At 43.2% G+C, this 17,242-nt stretch overlaps 7 protein-coding genes across 7 annotated transcripts; 2 read left to right on the plus strand and 5 right to left on the minus strand.

Moving 5' to 3' along the window:
• Positions 1-1,750: 1,750 nt before the first annotated feature.
• On the plus strand, positions 1,751-3,092 carry BYT42DRAFT_515925 (uncharacterized protein). The gene is made up of 5 exons (XM_051565209.1): positions 1,751-1,961; positions 2,026-2,183; positions 2,258-2,327; positions 2,415-2,727; positions 2,802-3,092. Exons 1-5 carry the CDS (start codon positions 1,826-1,828, stop codon positions 2,908-2,910), a joined length of 786 nt encoding a protein of 261 aa, XP_051423056.1. The 5' UTR covers positions 1,751-1,825; the 3' UTR covers positions 2,911-3,092.
• Positions 3,093-3,344: 252 nt separating this feature from the next.
• BYT42DRAFT_571418 (WD40-repeat-containing domain protein) lies at positions 3,345-5,998 on the minus strand. The gene is made up of 3 exons (XM_051568497.1): positions 5,557-5,998; positions 3,725-5,466; positions 3,345-3,609 (listed from the first exon to the last, which is right to left on the minus strand). Exons 1-3 carry the CDS (start codon positions 5,713-5,715, stop codon positions 3,537-3,539), a joined length of 1,974 nt encoding a protein of 657 aa, XP_051423057.1. The 5' UTR covers positions 5,716-5,998; the 3' UTR covers positions 3,345-3,536.
• Positions 5,999-7,585: 1,587 nt separating this feature from the next.
• On the plus strand, positions 7,586-8,940 carry BYT42DRAFT_571424 (co-chaperone GrpE). The gene is made up of 2 exons (XM_051568498.1): positions 7,586-7,949; positions 8,055-8,940. The coding sequence occupies exons 1-2, from the start codon at positions 7,677-7,679 to the stop codon at positions 8,526-8,528; spliced, it is 747 nt and encodes a 248-aa protein (XP_051423058.1). The 5' UTR covers positions 7,586-7,676; the 3' UTR covers positions 8,529-8,940.
• Positions 8,941-8,987: 47 nt separating this feature from the next.
• Positions 8,988-11,723, minus strand: BYT42DRAFT_354887 (WD40-repeat-containing domain protein). The gene is made up of 10 exons (XM_051563197.1): positions 11,544-11,723; positions 11,321-11,466; positions 10,927-11,236; positions 10,707-10,860; positions 10,495-10,621; positions 10,364-10,427; positions 10,141-10,299; positions 9,581-10,062; positions 9,379-9,480; positions 8,988-9,313 (listed from the first exon to the last, which is right to left on the minus strand). The coding sequence occupies exons 1-10, from the start codon at positions 11,599-11,601 to the stop codon at positions 9,284-9,286; spliced, it is 1,632 nt and encodes a 543-aa protein (XP_051423059.1). The 5' UTR covers positions 11,602-11,723; the 3' UTR covers positions 8,988-9,283.
• Positions 11,724-11,856: 133 nt separating this feature from the next.
• On the minus strand, positions 11,857-12,608 carry BYT42DRAFT_497068 (ML domain-containing protein; the record flags this gene model as incomplete). Its single annotated transcript, XM_051564471.1, has 3 exons — positions 11,857-11,933; positions 12,140-12,390; positions 12,460-12,608. 3 exons carry the CDS (start codon positions 12,606-12,608, stop codon positions 11,857-11,859), a joined length of 477 nt encoding a protein of 158 aa, XP_051423060.1.
• A 379-nt stretch (positions 12,609-12,987) lies between these two features.
• Positions 12,988-15,064, minus strand: BYT42DRAFT_497348 (uncharacterized protein; the record flags this gene model as incomplete). The annotated part of the gene is made up of 11 exons (XM_051564491.1): positions 12,988-13,270; positions 13,334-13,410; positions 13,470-13,610; positions 13,674-13,795; positions 13,854-13,944; positions 14,009-14,045; positions 14,182-14,450; positions 14,530-14,561; positions 14,653-14,766; positions 14,839-14,894; positions 14,964-15,064. The coding sequence occupies 11 exons, from the start codon at positions 15,062-15,064 to the stop codon at positions 12,988-12,990; spliced, it is 1,323 nt and encodes a 440-aa protein (XP_051423061.1).
• Positions 15,065-15,302: 238 nt separating this feature from the next.
• On the minus strand, positions 15,303-16,622 carry BYT42DRAFT_614398 (glycosyl transferase group 1; the record flags this gene model as incomplete). The annotated part of the gene is made up of 1 exon (XM_051571857.1): positions 15,303-16,622. The coding sequence occupies one exon, from the start codon at positions 16,620-16,622 to the stop codon at positions 15,303-15,305; it is 1,320 nt and encodes a 439-aa protein (XP_051423062.1).
• Positions 16,623-17,242: the final 620 nt, after the last annotated feature.

Consider the following 17,242-nt stretch of genomic DNA (forward strand, 5'->3'; position numbering starts at 1 on the left):
CTCTCCAACTGTGAAAGGGGAAGGATTTTTTCTCAGCTGACCTGAAAATGGCAAGCGTTTGACTGAAGGGTGATACAACCCACAGCCTGTGTCTTTTTAACATGGCGGAAACTAAAACATGGGAGTTTTAAAACCACCCTCGCTGTCTTTTTTTGTGGTTTCTTTCAAAGTTCTTGAAGTCATTCACTGTGTATTATACCGCGCTACCGTAATTTATAGGCAAATTTGTCGATTCCTTGAGTAGGCCATTCAAAGCAGACTCAACAAAAATAACGGTGATTCCTGCAAATCCCACCGGTCATTCAAATTCCGCCCTGGAACGGTCTTTTTGGAAGCATAAATTTTTTCTCAAGAGTGGGTGGGCACTCCACTTTGATGCCTGCCATCGTAGGGGAAGAATACGTTCGAATTACCGGTTGTCGCATGATTACTTCAATAAAACAAGATGACAAGGAAAAATCGCATGACAGACAAACAACAAGTATTTCAAATTTATCATTTTGCCTCGGGTTAGAAATATGCACGTATTTATAATGAAAGCAGGTGAAGAAAAAAAAAGAGTATCAGAAGCCGGCTAGAGAAAGAGAACATGAGAAGTAAAATAAATGTAACGATTGATAATAACGCGAGTCGTTTCTTTAAGCTTTGGAAATCGTTTGTTCTTTTATGCATAGTGCTTCGTCACGTCAAGCGGTGTTTTTACCTTGTTTTGCTTCGGCGTATGCATCAGGTGAGCGAGGTCGTACTGTGTAACAGGTTCACTTTTTTTTTTTTTTGGTTCACTCCGGTGACCACGGGCTTGAATTTCATTTAGTATTGAATAACCATCTGCTTACTTGTCCGTTCTCTCTTTTTTAGGGCATCCACTTTTTGGAACTCTCAAAGAGTCACTCGGTCAAGGTTGGACAGTATAGTATGAAATGACAGTGACCGATACTGTGATCATCCTTTGTTTTTCACAAATAGTTTCGTGTTGCATCCAAGGCAAATTAGCTTGGTGAAGAACCTTCGGTTTTATATGGGTAGCCGATGCAAGTACGGAGACCTTTTTTTGCACGACAGTAGGACATCAGTTTGCATCATTCGATAGTCGTGGTGCCTTGAGGAGATGGCATCATGATAGTTCGCGTCTTTTAAAAAAAACGATATCTGTGTTACTTGCCATGTCACCCAATGTATCCGGTCCTAAAAGCCTAAAGATCTTCCGCTCTCAGAGGATTAAACGTAATGCCGAGAAAGACAGATGGAAAAAGAAGAACTACGTCTTGCAGCTGCAACGCTTGTTTTCTCGGTATACAACACATGGAATTTCTTTAAACGGCAGAACTGTTTGAAAAAGAGAGAGGGAGAAAAAAAAAACCATGGACGTGAACCCCAAAAAAAAATCACCAGACTATAGTACATATTATTATGAATACGAGAGGGAAAAAGAACACAGTCATGTTACTTTTGTGATCTTTTTCTTTTTTTCCAAAGCGAAATGGGGCGGTTGGAAGGAAGTGCTTCATGATCATATTTAACCTTTAACAATAAAAGGACGATGAAGAATGCCGATACATAAAGGGTAGTGTGGTGAGTATGTGTGTGTGCAGTATGTGTGTGCGTGTTTGCATTTGGCAGGTTTGGAAACAAAACAAAGACGTTGACTCGATGAAATCAGCATGAAGCACCGCGCCGAGGTGGTACAAGAAACCGTTTTTTTTTTAAAGTTTCCCACCTTCTCATTCAAAATGGAGTCAGTATAAAGAGCGTGGATTTTCTCTGGACGCTTCGTCTTGTTTTCAGTTTTTTTTTTTTCCACTAAAAAACCAAAAGGGAACATCCCATGTCGAGACTCCACATCTTTCAAAAGGTGGCCAATGTTTTGGTCTACCTCTTCTTCCTTTCTGCTACCGTTTACAGCCTCGTCGCCCCTTCTTCGGACGATACCATCGCCGAAGGACAAACTTATATCACTCCTTGTACGTGAAAAATTGGGAAAAAAAAAGTTAACCAACCAAAGACTAACCTGTGTACTGTTCTTAGCCTTCTGGATCTCTTATGTTTGGACCATTATCCATTTGCTTCTTGGTGGTTTCGTCATCTACCAATGGTTCAGCCCCGCTCATGAAGTCGCCTTGCACGGTGTCGGCTGGCACTTTGTCATCTCCGTCTTGCTCAGCGCGGCCTGGCTCGCTCTTTTGGTAATTTTTTTTTTCTGTTTGGATTCCAGCTCGCCATGCATTTTGAAAATTTATCCTGTTCACCTCAATTGTAGAAAACGGGTCACTACATTATCGGATTCATCTTTGTTCTCTTGACCGCCTCGTCTGTCTCGTACATTTTCTGTAAGTAATTGTGGTCAACAATTTGGGGTGCTTTTATCTTGCTTTCAAACGAAAGAATTGTTTCTTATACTTTGCGCGCGTTTATAGACAGACTTGAAAAGGAATATGACATCAACAACTGGTGGGATCTCTTGTTTGTGCATGCTCCCTTCTCCTTGTGGCACGGCTGGATTGTCTTCTCCGCTGTCATCAACTTGTTCCAAGCCTTCACCGGTGTCAACGAAGATGGTCCTTCTGTATTCATGAGAATCCTCGTCATCCTTGGCATTGTCTTCCTCTCCTCCACCGCCGTCGGCTACGTCCAGTTCAAGAAGAAGAAGGGTGATGTTACTGGTGCCATCGTTATCGGTCTTGGCTTGATTGCCATCTTCACCAACCAGAACGATCCCTGGATTCACTGGTAAGTTTTCATAAACATGACCTCATCCCGATGTCACTTTATTTTAATGTTGTCTTGCTTTTTTTTTCTTTTAGGCCTGCTTTGGTGGCTGGTATTGCCACCTTGTTGTACGCAGCCAGTCCTCTTGTCTGCAAACTTCTCGGTCGCTCCTCAAGCAGCGAGTCCGCCCCTCTTCTCGGTTAAAAAGATATACCATTTAGCCATCTAGTAATAATTAACCGTCTTTTTTTTTTTCATGTCAACGACACCACTTCAAGGGTGACTTTTTTTTTTCTCTCTTAAAGCTTATTTCTTAACTCTACGAGAAAACAACAAAAACAAAAAACCAAAATAAATACTTTCGCAACTCCTGTTCATTATCCACCAATAACAATTCACTGTCGTTTATCGATCGGTCGCCAATATGAACAATTTCACTTTATCGTACCACCCTGGTCGCCACTTCGCCCCGTCGTTCACTTTCTTAAGTAACGTTACTCAGAAAACGTATAAACATCCCGTTTTGCACCCATCAGATAATGATGAAAAAAAAAGAGCAAAAACCAGCCCGTCACCAATCATAGACATCAAGTATCCACACGTAAATACAGTTAGAGCATCGCCACATAAACATTGAACTCCAGGAGAAATAAAAGGGTTTGGTATATTAAGTGTTTTCATGGTGATAAAATGTTTACAGAATGAATAATCCCATTCAAGAAAATAAATAGAGCAGCCAGTGTTCTTCGGATCTCCTTCTGGTGGTTATTTTTCCCCTTTTCTTGCATTCTTCTCGCACTTTGAGAATCTAGCTAGAAAAATGGACTTCTTTATGATTGTTCTTCCGTTTCTTCCAAGCCATACGCCCCAAAGTCCAACAATTCAAAGGAAGTGACATTATCCCTATACAATGTCAAGAGTCGTTTGAGAATGCAGGTTGCTTACGTTGGGTTCATTGCGAAGGGGAGAAGGTGTAAAAACTTCCATGACCCCATGAGCATCATTTCAAATGACTTACGTGTGGACGGCCGCAATACAGCGACGTTCGTCAAACGCGACTCTCCATACACCTGTGACGCCCGTAATAAGATCCTTTATCAACCGACCGGTTTTGATATCCCACATTTTCAACCCTCCTTCCGATCCCGAAATCACTTTTTCATCATCGTGCTGGAAACAGGTAATTGCTCCTTGATGCCCCGTCAGAACGTGATTGCACACACCACTATTTGGCGACCATATACGCAAAGTCGTATCCGCCGCACCCGACACCAGGTAATTCGGAGTGAGACCAAGCAATCCTACCAGGACCGAATGCCCTTCGAGCACCCTTAGACATTCGCCTGTCTCGTAATCCCAGATTCGTACCGAACTGTCCAAGCTGCCACTCATACACCGGTGCCGTGGTGCATCGATGACCACATCGTATACTTTTTGCGTATGTTCTTCCATTCGATGGATCATACGGCCCGTCTCCAAATTCCACACACCGACCGAATTATCGTAACTTCCGCTCACGAGAATGTTGCCGTGCGTCGCAATTGCACGAACCGAATGACTGTGACCTCGCAGTGTACGCACATGGTATGGATCCGAGCCCGTGCTTTCTTGTGATTCCTCATCCTCTTTCGTCAAATCCGGTAATCGCCAAATCCGGATCGTCGTGTCTCGCGAGCCTGTAATGATCAACGGTTGGCTCGGTTCCATGCGTCCGTTGATCATGGTCGGTAACGCCAATTGCAAACACCGCACTGTCGAGGTGTGTCCTCTGAAAATGTGTGTACATTTCCCCTTTTCAATATCCCACACACGCACCGTGCGATCCGTCGAACCACTCACCAAGGTGTTGCCGACACATTGCAGAGCCCACACTCCGCCGTCGTGGCCTGTGAGTGTGCGAAGAATATTACCAGTGGCAGGATCATACACGTTGATGCGGCAATCTTCTGCACCGGAAATGATTTTTTTACCATCATAACGAAGGCACGTCACCACGTGACCGGGATGACCGTGAAATTGGATGCGTTTGGCTCGTCCCAGTTTCCAATTGCGTTTCAGGATATATTGACGTCGGTACATTTGTTTGTAGGGATGCTGATTTTCGGCAGTGCGTATTAAATTGTTCTCGGCGGGAGGGCAGGGGTGGAAGGAAGTGAATTGCATGTGTGGACTGGTATATTTGAAACCATCGAGGGTCAGTAAACGCCGCCAAGTGTCGGGGTCGGAATCAATCAATGATCGCCAATGTTGACTGACGGTGGCCGCTTGGCACAGCGATCGTACGTCGAGATATCGAATCACTTGAAGAGCCAGCTCCAATGGCAAGGATGCCAAGTAATCTCTTTTAAGGACGGGGGTAATGACTGAGTTGACGAATTGGAGGGTTTCGGTGGATGAGCGTTTCATGAGTTGGAAGAGAAAGTACGATTTCATGTCCTCCGGCAAGGTATCGTAGATGGATATCACCGTAGGCAAGTGATGAAGGACGGCATTATCAAGGTAGGCGGGATCGAAATAAGTAGGGCGGTCATGTTTACGTCCATTTTGTCCAATTTCCACCACAGGAGAAGGTGAGGGTGAGGGTAAATTGCCTGCACAAGGATTGGCAAATAACGGATGGGTGGCTGTTGCATCATTGACGCAATTTCGTTTGCTGGGTCGGTCTTGTAGGTCCGATAAATCGTGATCAGCTGATATGGATCGTTTACGTGATGATCGATGATCGTTGTGTTTCTTTGATAGTGGCATACAGATGGATTTCTGACAAACGATTTCATGTGCGAGTTTCAGTCCAATGTCCCCAAATTTATCACCACTACCAGAAACCATGTCGAGTTGCCCTTGACTTACTTTGAAAAGGGATAACCAGGTGGGATCAGAAGCGCATTTCGTCAATCCCATGGGGATGGCCGAATTGGCTAATGGGTAATTGTCCGTCGGTCGGTTGATGATGGTATCTGCAGAAGCAACGGGATACACTTTGAGCGCTCCTTTGTTGGCGGATTTCATGGCTTTGAAGGAGGATAAGAGAACAGAGAAACTGATGGGATGAAGAGAAGATGAAAAAGAGAAAAGGAATTAAATGAAAATGAGGGTTCTAGTATATCAAAGCAAACACGGCCAACGAAAGGTCGATATATAAGTTACAGTTTGTATATGTGAATAATAACAGGTCAATACAGAGGGAGGGAAATGGAGGGAAGAGGGGTGAGGGTTGTTGTCGAGAAAGAAAAAATATTTTAAAGGAGTATGTAGGCTCGCCACACCGTGAAAAAAAAAAAAAAAAGAAAAAGCAAGGAGAGGTTGCTTTTCCGACTTGTACAGATTTACAACAACTTGATGCAATACAGAATGGACACGATGTAAACTATCCAACGACAGCGGAAAAGAACCAAAAGAACAATACAGGCAATTGGCAAGCCAAAGGTGGGGAAAAAGCAGGACTGGGACTTTTCCTTCGTCCGGTCGGATCACCCAAGTCACACCGGACCTTCATTTTGGGTTCATCTCTTTTTTCGGGAATGCAAAGCCTCATTGGAGAAAAAACAACAAAAAGAATGGACCCACTGTCCTTCATTGTCTTTCTCGTCCCGTCTCCATAAGTCCTCTACATATTCATACTTTATATTCAATCCATAACCAAGTTGAACGATTTCTTGATATTGGATTTGCACTTCATTTTTGAAAAAGAGTCAGTTTTTTCGCCTCCAAGACGCTAAAGGCTGTGACGGGCTCACTTGATTGGTGAGTTTGTTAATTCCTTGTTAGTTTCCCAGTTAAGCATCGAGATCTTAATATACTTCAAAACCATGGAATCTTACATGAGTTACTGATAAGAATTTTAAACATCACACGATTTTTAAATACAATTCAGTGTTCATTGGCCAAAAAAGAAAAAAAAGGAAACGGCGCGGAGCCTCGTTCATTAGCACAATCCCCCTATACAATCAACCAAAAATCTATCTCAACTTGAGATTGTTCTTTAGATGACGCTGGGAATCTTTTCGAGGTATTTAGAGAGGGCTTCCATGTTGGCGGCTTTTTCTAACTTTTTTAATTTCAGCTGCCCCGACCCCCGCCAATCTCCTGGCAGGTCAACCAGTCAGGTCGATGTAGGGTCACACTGGTTGAATGGCCAGCAATTTGGACAATGGAAAACACATACTCTCTCTGTTGTGCATTATCGTGCCACTTTTTCATAATATGACATTTTTCAAGTCGGCACAGTCTTTCAGAACAGTCTGCCATTACATATATGAGCCCTCTTTCTTTTTTATTATTCTGTCAAGTCTGCAATAATTGGCAACGGTATTCCGTTGGTCAGGAAGACCGACTGCGGATATGACATCGACGTAACTTGTGGTGTACTCGCCGGAGGCATGTCATTAAAACATTAACAAAAGACGGACTGGAATGAAGCTTTGCCTGTCTTCAAAGCAAAAATAGATGTTGTCGCTTTTGAATCCTGTGGTAGCTATAAACAAAAGGAGCCTTAGACCCACTTTCGCAGACCTTTCGAAAGCGGGTGGCAGGTGAATAATGCGGAGGCGTGCAAATTGTATGACCTACATTTTTACCAACAATGTTGAGCCTGGTTTTCGACCAATAAATTGGTGTGTATCATTCAACATTGGCCGAATAGACCCCCGCTGCTCAAGAAAAAGAAGAGATGTTTAGCAACTATATTGGTGGCCAGTCATGAGACGGCTACTCAGTACTGTGGTGCTTCAAAAGAGTCTTGAGCTGGTTGACTCTGTCAATATCCTCTCAAGCTATCGCCGTGACACACCGCATCAACCCTGGCACACCAACAATCATCAGTAAAGTCGAGTACAGACGGACTTTCAAATTTTCGAATGACGTGTAAGAGCTTTTTCTTATATTTTTTTTCTTTTCGGTCTATTTTTTTTCGCCTTGTTCTCCCCCCCCACAAACTTTATATTCCTTTTTCGAAGCTCACAGAAAAAAAAATGATGTCCTTTGCAGTCATCCGTAATGCGGCCTGTGCTTCCGTTCGACAAAATATTGCAGTTCAGACTGCCGCCATGCGCTTGGCACCTTCTCTGAGACGCACCTACGCTACCGAAAATGGCCAAGAAAAGCCAAAAGAGGAACATAAGGAAGAAGCCAAAGAATCTGTCAAGGAAGACGCCAAATCCGAAACTGACAAACCCAACCAAGTCGCCAAAGATGATCTCACCGCTAAATTGGCCGAAAAAGATAAGCAGATCGCCGAGTTAAAGGTACCTTTCCCTCTTCTACTTTGACATTCCCCATTCATACCGAAAGAGTCTTGTATAAAAAAAACCATGTTACTAAACGAGTGACTATTTTTTTTAAAAAAACAGGATGCCTATGTTCGTGTGTTAGCTGATCAAGAAAATCTGCGTGAGCGTACTCGCAAGGAGATTGAGACCACCAAAGAATACGCTATCCAAAAGTTCGCCAAAGACCTTCTCGATACCGTCGATATTCTCGGCATGGCCTTGACCGCCGTTCCCAACGAATTGCGCAGCAAGGAAAACGCGACCAAGTCCGAGCTTGCCCAGGATGCTGAAAAATTGGTTGATCAACTCACCAACCTGTACACCGGTGTGTCTATGACGGAAGCCGAACTTGTCAAGACATTGAAGCGCCACGGTGTCGAGCAACACAACCCTGAAGGTGAAGTGTTTGATCCCAACAAACATCAAGCTCTTTTCCAAGCTCCCATTCCCGACAAGGAGGCTGGTACTGTCTTCTCGGTTCAAAAGCTTGGCTACATGATCAAGGACCGTGTTCTTCGTCCCGCTCAAGTTGGTGTTGTCGCTGAATCCCAGTAAAATAATAGGCTCCTCTACCCCTACCGTTTTTTCCGAATTTTCATGATGTTTGTTTCCGGGCTTTTTTTTTATAATTGTCTTTGTTGTTGTTACTGTCATTGTGTGCCTTTCTAAACCTTATTCTGCAAATATCCACCCCTTCTCTCTCTCATTCTCTCTAATAAAATGTATCATAGACTTAGAATATTGCTACTGATCCATTCGTTTGACCCCGTAGATTTCGTATTTTTCTTTATGTCTTTCCTTGCAGATTTTGGGAGAGTAGATCCTCTGAAGCATCGAGTTAATTATGCATGGGTCCATTGCATCTAATAAAGCGACATTTCGGCAGCGATGGATATCACCATACTAGAGTGTAGTTTACTATCGCCTTGTTTCGGAGAATCCGACCCTAAACAAAGTTATTTATCAGCCTTCGATAACCGGGAAGGACCGGCCTGTCACAGTACGCACTGCGGCACATTTCGATAACCCAAAGTCACTGACTGTGATTCGAGAGATGGGCTTAGTCCGTTTGGTTGATTTGTCGTGACATTCTTTTTATATTATTGGCAGTTATCGCTTTGGTTTTAAAGTTTTACACGATCTATCAAGCCATACCGTTTGCATTTCGAAAATCCAATAGTACAAAGAACACGTAATATTAAACACACAAAGAACAAAATATATGAGGGCTGTAAGCAAAAGGGGCAAGGCGATAGAGTAAAAGAAGAAGAAGAAGAAAAAAGAATAGGAGTTTTTGAGAATGAATAAACTTATGATTTCATATCCTCCAGAATGACAACCTTTGTGAAGAAAAGAAGAGTCCATGAATATTTGAATTATTTACTATGGTCAATTATCTACTTACCTGTTTGTTCGATGTACATGCCGCAAGCTTATCACCATCCTTATTGAAGTGGACTTCAAAAATACCGCCATTGGCTTTGAAAGTTTTTTGAAGTGTGCCATCCTAAAAAAAAAAAAAAAAAAAAAAAAAAAAAAAAATTGGGTAATTTAATAAGTTGACCTTGCTTGAGAATGGTTCAGGTCTTATTGTCATTGCACAGTACCTTGGCGTTCCAGACATTTAATACTTCATCGAAACTGCCAGTGGCCAGCAATCTGGCATCGGGACTAAAGGAGATCGAATAGACTGCCTCTGTGTGATTTTGCAGCACATGCAAACATGTACCCGTGAGAGCGTCCCATAAACGCACCGTAGCATCAAAGCTAGCCGTGGCCAGGATTCTCGGTGCATCCGTATTCTCTTCCTGATATGGCGCCCATTGTAATGTGTAAATCTGCAATCGATGTCCTCGAATCTCTTGAATAGGTTGATCCGATGATAAAGACCAAATCTTTGTCGTCATATCGTCTGAACAAGAAGCTAGATAGCGTCCCGTAGGGTCCCAACGCACCGCGTTTACTTCATCCTCGTGACCCACCCATTTCTTCAATGGCTTCGTCTGTCCAACACGACAAATATAAATCGTCTTATCGGATGAACAAGAAGCAAACGTGCTATTGTCCATCCAGTCCACATCCAAAATGGCTACTAATAATAAACAACATGAGATCAAACATGAAACCCCTTTTTCTTTCTTTCCTTGATAATTCATCTGGAACTTACGGGTGTGTAACTCAAACTGCTGTTTCATTTCACCCGCTTCTGGATCCCACACCACCGTTGTCGTATCCGCGCTGCCGCTCAGTACCAGATCACCCCGTTTGTTCCATTTTAGTGAAAAGATAGGTCCTCGATGATGCGCCATCATGAATCGTAATTGACCTATCATAATACGCACGTTCTCAGTCAAATCTGAGAAAACAAATCATTTCATTCCAAAATTTACCTTTCTGTGTCCATATGCGTGCTTGACCATCATAGGATCCTGTAGCTAGCAGCGTGCCTGATGGCTATAAAGAGAAAACCACCCATTCAAGATTAGCAAGAGTTTCGCCGTCTTCCATGCATTGGACTTACATTCCAATCGAGGGTAGTGACGTCTTTGTTATCGTTCAGATTCGGTAAGTGATTTAACACAATTGGCTTGGATACCTGATCCTTTCCATCACCAATTTGCCATAATCTTGCCGTAGCATCACCAGAGCTGAAAGTACGCACCGACATCATCAAACGATTAGCAATCAGTATATTTTTCTTTGAGTGCAAAAAAAAAAAAAAAGTCGGCTTACCCTGATGCCAACAGATTGGGTACGACGGGATTCCATGAACATGAAAATACTTCATTTTGATGACCTTCTAGAACAATGATATCGTTGGGATCGATCGTTTCACGTGGTTTTGCCATGCCTTCTTTCTCGTCGTTTGTTGTATCGTTCATCACAACTAGAATGATTCATTTAGTATTAAGACTGGATGGAACGTAGAAATCACAACGAGTTATCTTCATACCGTCAGCTTCTTCTTTCACCGTATGACCATTGACGGGAGCAGCGGGGGCGGGAGCAGCAGCAGCAGCAGGCGTCGAAGCAGTTATACTTGAACTTGTTGATGCTGGTGGCGCGTCGGATTCGGTCGTTTCCACGTCTTTCCGTGCTCTTTTCTCTCGTTCTTTTTGTGCTCTTCTTTCTTCTTTTCGTTGTCGCTTCGCGGTAGGATTTGGCGACGGTTCGGAACGTTCATTTAAACTTCTACCCGTAAGATCGCATTGGTGTGGTTCAAGTAGGGAAAATGGGTTCGTGCATTCCAATAATTCGCCGTCCTAGCAAAACGTTGTGGTGAATATGGAATGTAGAAAAAAAGATGATCAACCCGTCCTTTCTGTTTTAGGGTTGGGTGTATATACCTCGCTCATATGCGCTTCAATCTCCATAAACTGTAATCCTTTGTGAATGACATTGATAAGGGTTCCCGGTTGTATGTTGACATCGAAATAAGGCGATCTTTGTATTTGACTTTCGTATTGAAATGCGAACGAAGAATGTCGGAAGCCTAACGTCGACGAAAGAGATAACAGATAAAATTAGCGAATGAGTCGCATGGAAAAAGAAGCGAACGAAAAAACGCACCGGATTCCTGTAAATATCGATATACTATAATGTTGACTTCTTCACTTGTAAGCGTCATGGAAGAATACAACGGTGACGGTGGCGTGTGTGGATGTGTGTATTGTGCGTTGTGTGGATTAAAAGAAATACGGAGGAATTATATCCACAAATTTTACACGTCATCCCCAATCCAAAAATTGTTTATTTTCCCAATTTTTTTGAGATTTGCCAATTCGGAGCCAATTTACAGTTTTCACGTGACCGTCGTCTGAGGAAAAATGGAAAACGGAAAAAAAAGAAATAACCTTTCTGCAGGATCAACGCAACCGTAAATTCAAAGTTTTGTTCGTGCCACAACACATGTCACTCTTTTATCCTCCGGCGTCACAATTTCGATATGCACTATGTATTCTCCCTGCAAAAACATAGGTAGACCATCGGTCAGAACCAGGTCAGAAAATCTCGCCACGCATTATTCCGAGAATTTACAAAAAAAAAAAAAAAAAAAAAAAACTCTCACTTACAGAGGCTGTCATTTTGCACAGATCCACCCAATGAGAAAAATATAACCATTTTGTTAGTTCAACAAAGTATGCAGAGTGACAACAACCACCTACGTATATCGTCTGGTAAATCCACGTCTTTGCTAAGCCGATATTCTCCGGCCTCGAATGGACAACGTTCGCCAAACTTGTCGGCTTCGTCGCAAAAATCATATTTCTTGTGAAGCATTTGCATTCCTCGGTATTTGACCACAACGTCCACGTAGGTACCATTTCCTATTTCTTCTTTCAAAAAGCCCTTGAAATCCACATGAAGTGGTTCGCCTTTGCGCGGTGGATCAGGACGTAAAGCAATGTAATCTATCCTGAATGGTCGCAAACAATACAATACTGTAAGTCATCCCTTGGGTCACTCGTTGCCTTGTGGTGCTTACGATAGCAGATCATTTTCCTTTCCACAGTTTCGAATAATTTTTGTGGAAGGTCGGTATAAAACAGGTGTCTGATCGGATCGGTCGGTGAATCTTACACCATCTGCCGTACTTAAGAAAAGCGCCACGAGGGAAAGTGTCTGTAGTTTCATGAAGAGAAGAGGACAGAAAACATATAAAGCACGCACATGCACGATTTGGGGTGACATGGTTGGTTTTGTTTTCACTGCTGTAGTTATTTGTTTATGTCCTTTTTTTTTTCTTCGTTCCGCTTTCCGCAGAGGCTACACATTGTCATTATCCTTCGTAATGTGAGCCACTAATGTCTGTCGAAACATTAGCAATAAAGCTATAAAAATAAACCTGTTGGCCTTCTGCTGACCTTGGCTCGCGATCATTGTGAAAAGCTTCCAATAAAGTAAATCTCCGCCGTTGGGCGCCCTTAATTCGCCGATGAAATGACAAGCAAGTTTTTGCGATTATTTCTTTGACCAAATCGCCCCGTAATGTTTTATTTGTTAAATGATAAATCTATGATGATGCTTCGCCTTGTTTGGACATGTTCTTGGAAATGGCAGCGATCATGTTGTTGCCGACCGCGGTGCTTTCTGCAAACCGGTCTTTGAAGAATACCGCAGTGTCGGCAAATCGCTTGTGATAAGCATCCATACTGCCAAGGGTTACACATTCAGCCCAACCACGCGCACAAGTGACAAATTCCATATCGTCAGAACGAATCTCTTTTCGGTGCAATGCAGCTTGAATCGCTTCTTCCAACATGGTCGGACTGCGGAAAAGATACTCAGTAATACCCCTATTATTTTTGGTCAGTCTTCCATATTAAATTGATGCGATGATAAAAAAAAAGGCCACCTACATCCACAGACGGAAAAGAGGAGTTTGGCAAACCATGTGTTCATATGGATTCAACTTTAACGTATACCAACAATCGACCTACAATCATTTGTTGAATAATTTTGATTCATGTTATGTAGAGTACATGGTTAACCTACCATGGCCAACAACGACAAGTGCGAATTGGGAGTACGCTGGTCCTTTGGCATTCGTGACAAGGAGAATTCATCTAGGATTTGATCGGACAACAGAATAGGAACATGATCTTTTTGTAAACCACCAAATACATAATCGCCCGCCTGTCAACCGTCATTCATTTAGCGTTGACCATTTTCTTTTTCAATACCAACACAACAACTGACCGCTCGAATACGAGATCTGAACTCGGCCTCCTTTTCTTGAATCATGAGCTTAAATAGATCAGCTACCGATTTGGCGTACTGGGTAATCTGAATTTTGGCGGTGGGGTTCATGATTGCCAGACCTAGCTCCTTTTATCAGTAACAAGCTTGACAGGGATGATACTTTCCAAGTAGACTCACCAGCATACACGTGCCATTTATTGCTGTAAATACGCAAGGCTACATTGACCTTGACGTTTTCAATACCACCTACAAAGTGAGGAACGAGCCACTACGATGAGTGTGTGAGTGAGTAAGATGGTTGTTAAGCCAGAGATCACCTACAAAGCACTTACAGGGAACTGGTTATTGGCTTTCCAAGCACTTCCCATGCTGCAAAAGAAAGAAAGAAAAGACAGAGTCAGCCGTTTAGACCTGTAGAGGGTTTTTTTTTTTTTTTTTTTTTTTTTTTTTTTTTTTTTTTTTTTTTTTTTTTTTTTCTCCTGAATAGCCATTCAAGCAAAAGTACCTCAAAAAGGCGGCGTGGGTGACAGCTTGGGTATCTGCAGTAATACGATCGTGTTCTTCGGCACTCAGGTGGACCAAGTTGGATTCGAAGCATGACAAGATTTTAAGCACCAATTCATATTTTTCATCCGTGGCGCGTTCACGAATTACCACCAACGGCTGGTTTTTAGGATCAACGCCTGGACCGTGCATCGAATGGCACGATACAATATGCACATCCGACGGTATATGTCGCAAAAAGGCAGCGATTTCCGGTTGCTTCACAGACGTCTACATGATGCATTCCTGTTAAGCAACCTTTGGATCCTACTAAAAGTATTGCACAAGGCGAAAAATGTATCTATTTTACCTGACCACCGACAATGGCACCGATCTTCGTGGCTATGGCACAAAAAAATGCGAAGAAAAGACGGTATAAGCATCACTTGTGTCTTTGTATTCAGCATCACTCTAGATGCTGCTTTTTTCTTACCGGGACCGTATTTTGCTACAACGGATTCGATATATTCGGCTTCCACGGCGTACATGATCCAGTCACATTTTCGGGAGATGTGAAACCCGTCAGGCAATACATGGATGGGGCTGTCTAAAAAAGCAAGGTACAAAAAAAAATTGGTTGATACGTGCGACGCGAGTTTTGATGGTCTTTAATATGTACCCTTGAACTCTTCCTTCAGAATGTCGTACTTTTCCGGAAGATCGCACACTGAGACACTAGACAGCAGCCGCGGGTGTTAGATTAGTTTTGAATTTCATTGAACATTCTCAGTCCAAGCGTCGTACTTTTTCCAACCGGCTTTGGCCAATGTGCGAGCATAGAACTTGCCCATGCCACCGGCACCAATAATGCCGATTTCCGTCGTTTCTTTTACAGGATCGTGCATCGCTGCCATTGTCGTTCAAGGAACTTTGTCAAGTCAGAGACGAGTTTTTAGGACCCCGTTTGGCTCAACATGGCTCATCAATTTTTTACAAGTCACATCTGGGAGCGTTTCAAAACTTACAAGCATGGAAAAGATGGAAACACGAAATGAGCGCATTGGATTTTAATAAGCAGATTACAAAAAATACTAAAAGTAGGCGAAAATTTAAAAAATTAGGAATAATAAGAAAAAGACGGTGTTATACGTGAAAATGATGTGGATGAGAACCTCGCTCAGCAAGGTTCCAGTGATCAATATCTATGTTTCCAGACTCCTCGATGCCACTTTCGTACAATAGAAGATCAACATCCATTGATTTTTGGGTTGAAGTAGCCGGTATACTAGCTGAATCCAGTGGCTGATTGTTGACAGCATCTATATACGTGTTGACCAGCAGTTCCATGGCTTCAAACCAGCTGTATTCCTTGGCTTTGGCAACGGCTCGTTGAGCCATGGTCTTGCATAGCGCGGTGTCGCGTACAAGGGTCATCAGATGATTTTTGTAGTGCGTGCATTGTTCTTGTGATGATAATCCCGAAGTATTCAGTAGCAGACCGGTGCTGTTGTGATCCACGAGATCGCACACCCCTTCGGCATCAAGTCCGACCACGGGGAGCCCTGAGGCCATGGCTTCCAGCACCACTTGGCCAAATGTTTCCGTCACGGAGGGAAATGCAAAAACGTCCGCGGAAGCAAATGCGGCGGCTAGAGATTTGCCTTGTAAATATCCGGTAAAAGTGACGGGTATATGGTTGCGTGCGCACTGAAGTTGGAGTTCGTCAAAAGCAGGCCCGTGACCGACAATGACAAGATGACATGCGTGGTGATCCATTGTTTTGTAGGCGTCCACCACGAGTCCCAGGTTTTTTTCAAACGAGACTCGACCCACGTACAGAATGATCGACTTGTGCGCCGACTTGGTTTCGGACGTTCCCAGCCAGTGAGCACGCAATTGTTCGGAACGTTGGGTAGGTGAAAAGAGCGAAGTATCGACGCCACGTGGCCAAATGCGGACATTGCGGAATCCGTGTTGGATTAAAATGTGCGAAGTTGATTTGGAAGGACAAACGGTGTAGGCACATTTGGAGTGGCAAAACTTGTTCCACTGCCACATCAATGGACTGAAAATCCCCCATCCGAAATGGCCGCAATAAGTAGCTAAATTGGTATGATACGAAGCCACGATAGGCGCTTTAATCGCATACCATCGACAGATGGCCAGTGCGGCGGCTCCGAGCCAGACTGGATCCACGAGATGAATGACGTGCGGTCTGAATTCGAGCAACTTTTTCGTAAAGTGGGGTCGCCACAGATTTAATCTGAGTTCCGGGTAGGGAAAGAAGGGCAAACCAGCGGTGCCAATGATTTCCGCTCCGGCATAGGATTCCATCCCGCTTTCAGGCCCCAACAGCAGCACCTCATGTCCAGTGGCATGCAAATGCTCGAGTAATCGGGCTAATGTGCGAGTAACGCCATCTACTTTGGGCAACCAATTTTCCGTGCATATGAGAATTCGCATGTCATGAACACTTGGTATTAAAGTTCACTCGGAGAGGAGTAAAAATGTATATCGCTGGTGTTTTTGTTGTTGTTATTCGCGAAAAGCAATTGAAGCAATAAGGATCGGGAATAAAATGGTATCGGGCTCACGTTACGAGAGAAACAGGCCACAATAGGCACCCGATCGAAAGGAAAGGAAAGAATTGGAGATAAAAAGATGATATCGTTGAAAACAATGATTTCGGAAGCATTGATGTTGGCCCATTTTTTCCCCCCAATTCTTGACCTTGTGACTGCCATTTGATAATCGCCTTTGCAGAAACCCAAAGAGTCAGGTTGAACACCAGGATCTGTGGTGGCAAAATCAGGAAAATTGTGCCGTTACTGGATAGTGTACGACAGAAGTAATCATCACTTCTTTTTTTCCATTTCATTCATTTTGATTATGACCTTCTTATCCATGGCTCCTAAAAATGAGTCCAATTGAGAGACGACCTTTCTTATGTTGTGTTGTTGCTACTCAAGCGATTCGACATGAAATGGGGTAACGTGCTTTCGCGAATCCAGTCAAGTAAAAGACTGATAATGACATGTCGGTGATTTTTCCTTCAATTATCATGAATGAAATTAGTTTCTGGA

This window comes from Radiomyces spectabilis (genome assembly GCF_025331425.1).
Source record: "Radiomyces spectabilis strain NRRL 2753 chromosome Unknown BYT42scaffold_7, whole genome shotgun sequence".
NCBI lineage: Eukaryota > Fungi > Mucoromycota > Mucoromycetes > Mucorales > Radiomycetaceae > Radiomyces > Radiomyces spectabilis.

Bases quoted from the DNA above. Each gene is read 5' to 3' on its own strand.
- BYT42DRAFT_571424 (XM_051568498.1), top strand. From the start codon at position 7,677: ATGATGTCCTTTGCAGTCATCCGTAATGCGGCCTGTGCTTCCGTTCGA. The intron at 7,950-8,054 runs GTACCTTTCCCT...TTAAAAAAACAG, and splicing joins AGCAGATCGCCGAGTTAAAG to GATGCCTATGTTCGTGTGTT.
- BYT42DRAFT_515925 (XM_051565209.1), top strand. From the start codon at position 1,826: ATGTCGAGACTCCACATCTTTCAAAAGGTGGCCAATGTTTTGGTCTAC. The intron at 1,962-2,025 runs GTACGTGAAAAA...TACTGTTCTTAG, and splicing joins ACAAACTTATATCACTCCTT to CCTTCTGGATCTCTTATGTT. The intron at 2,728-2,801 runs GTAAGTTTTCAT...TTTTTCTTTTAG, and splicing joins AACGATCCCTGGATTCACTG to GCCTGCTTTGGTGGCTGGTA.
- BYT42DRAFT_571418 (XM_051568497.1), bottom strand. From the start codon at position 5,715: ATGAAATCCGCCAACAAAGGAGCGCTCAAAGTGTATCCCGTTGCTTCT. The intron at 5,467-5,556 runs GTAAGTCAAGGG...ATCGTTTGTCAG, and splicing joins CCTGGTTATCCCTTTTCAAA to AAATCCATCTGTATGCCACT. The intron at 3,610-3,724 runs GTAAGTCATTTG...GACATTGTATAG, and splicing joins TGTATTGCGGCCGTCCACAC to GGATAATGTCACTTCCTTTG.
- BYT42DRAFT_354887 (XM_051563197.1), bottom strand. From the start codon at position 11,601: ATGACGCTTACAAGTGAAGAAGTCAACATTATAGTATATCGATATTTA. The intron at 11,467-11,543 runs GTGCGTTTTTTC...CGTCGACGTTAG, and splicing joins TCGATATTTACAGGAATCCG to GCTTCCGACATTCTTCGTTC. The intron at 9,481-9,580 runs GTACTGTGCAAT...TTTTTTTTTTAG, and splicing joins TAAATGTCTGGAACGCCAAG to GATGGCACACTTCAAAAAAC.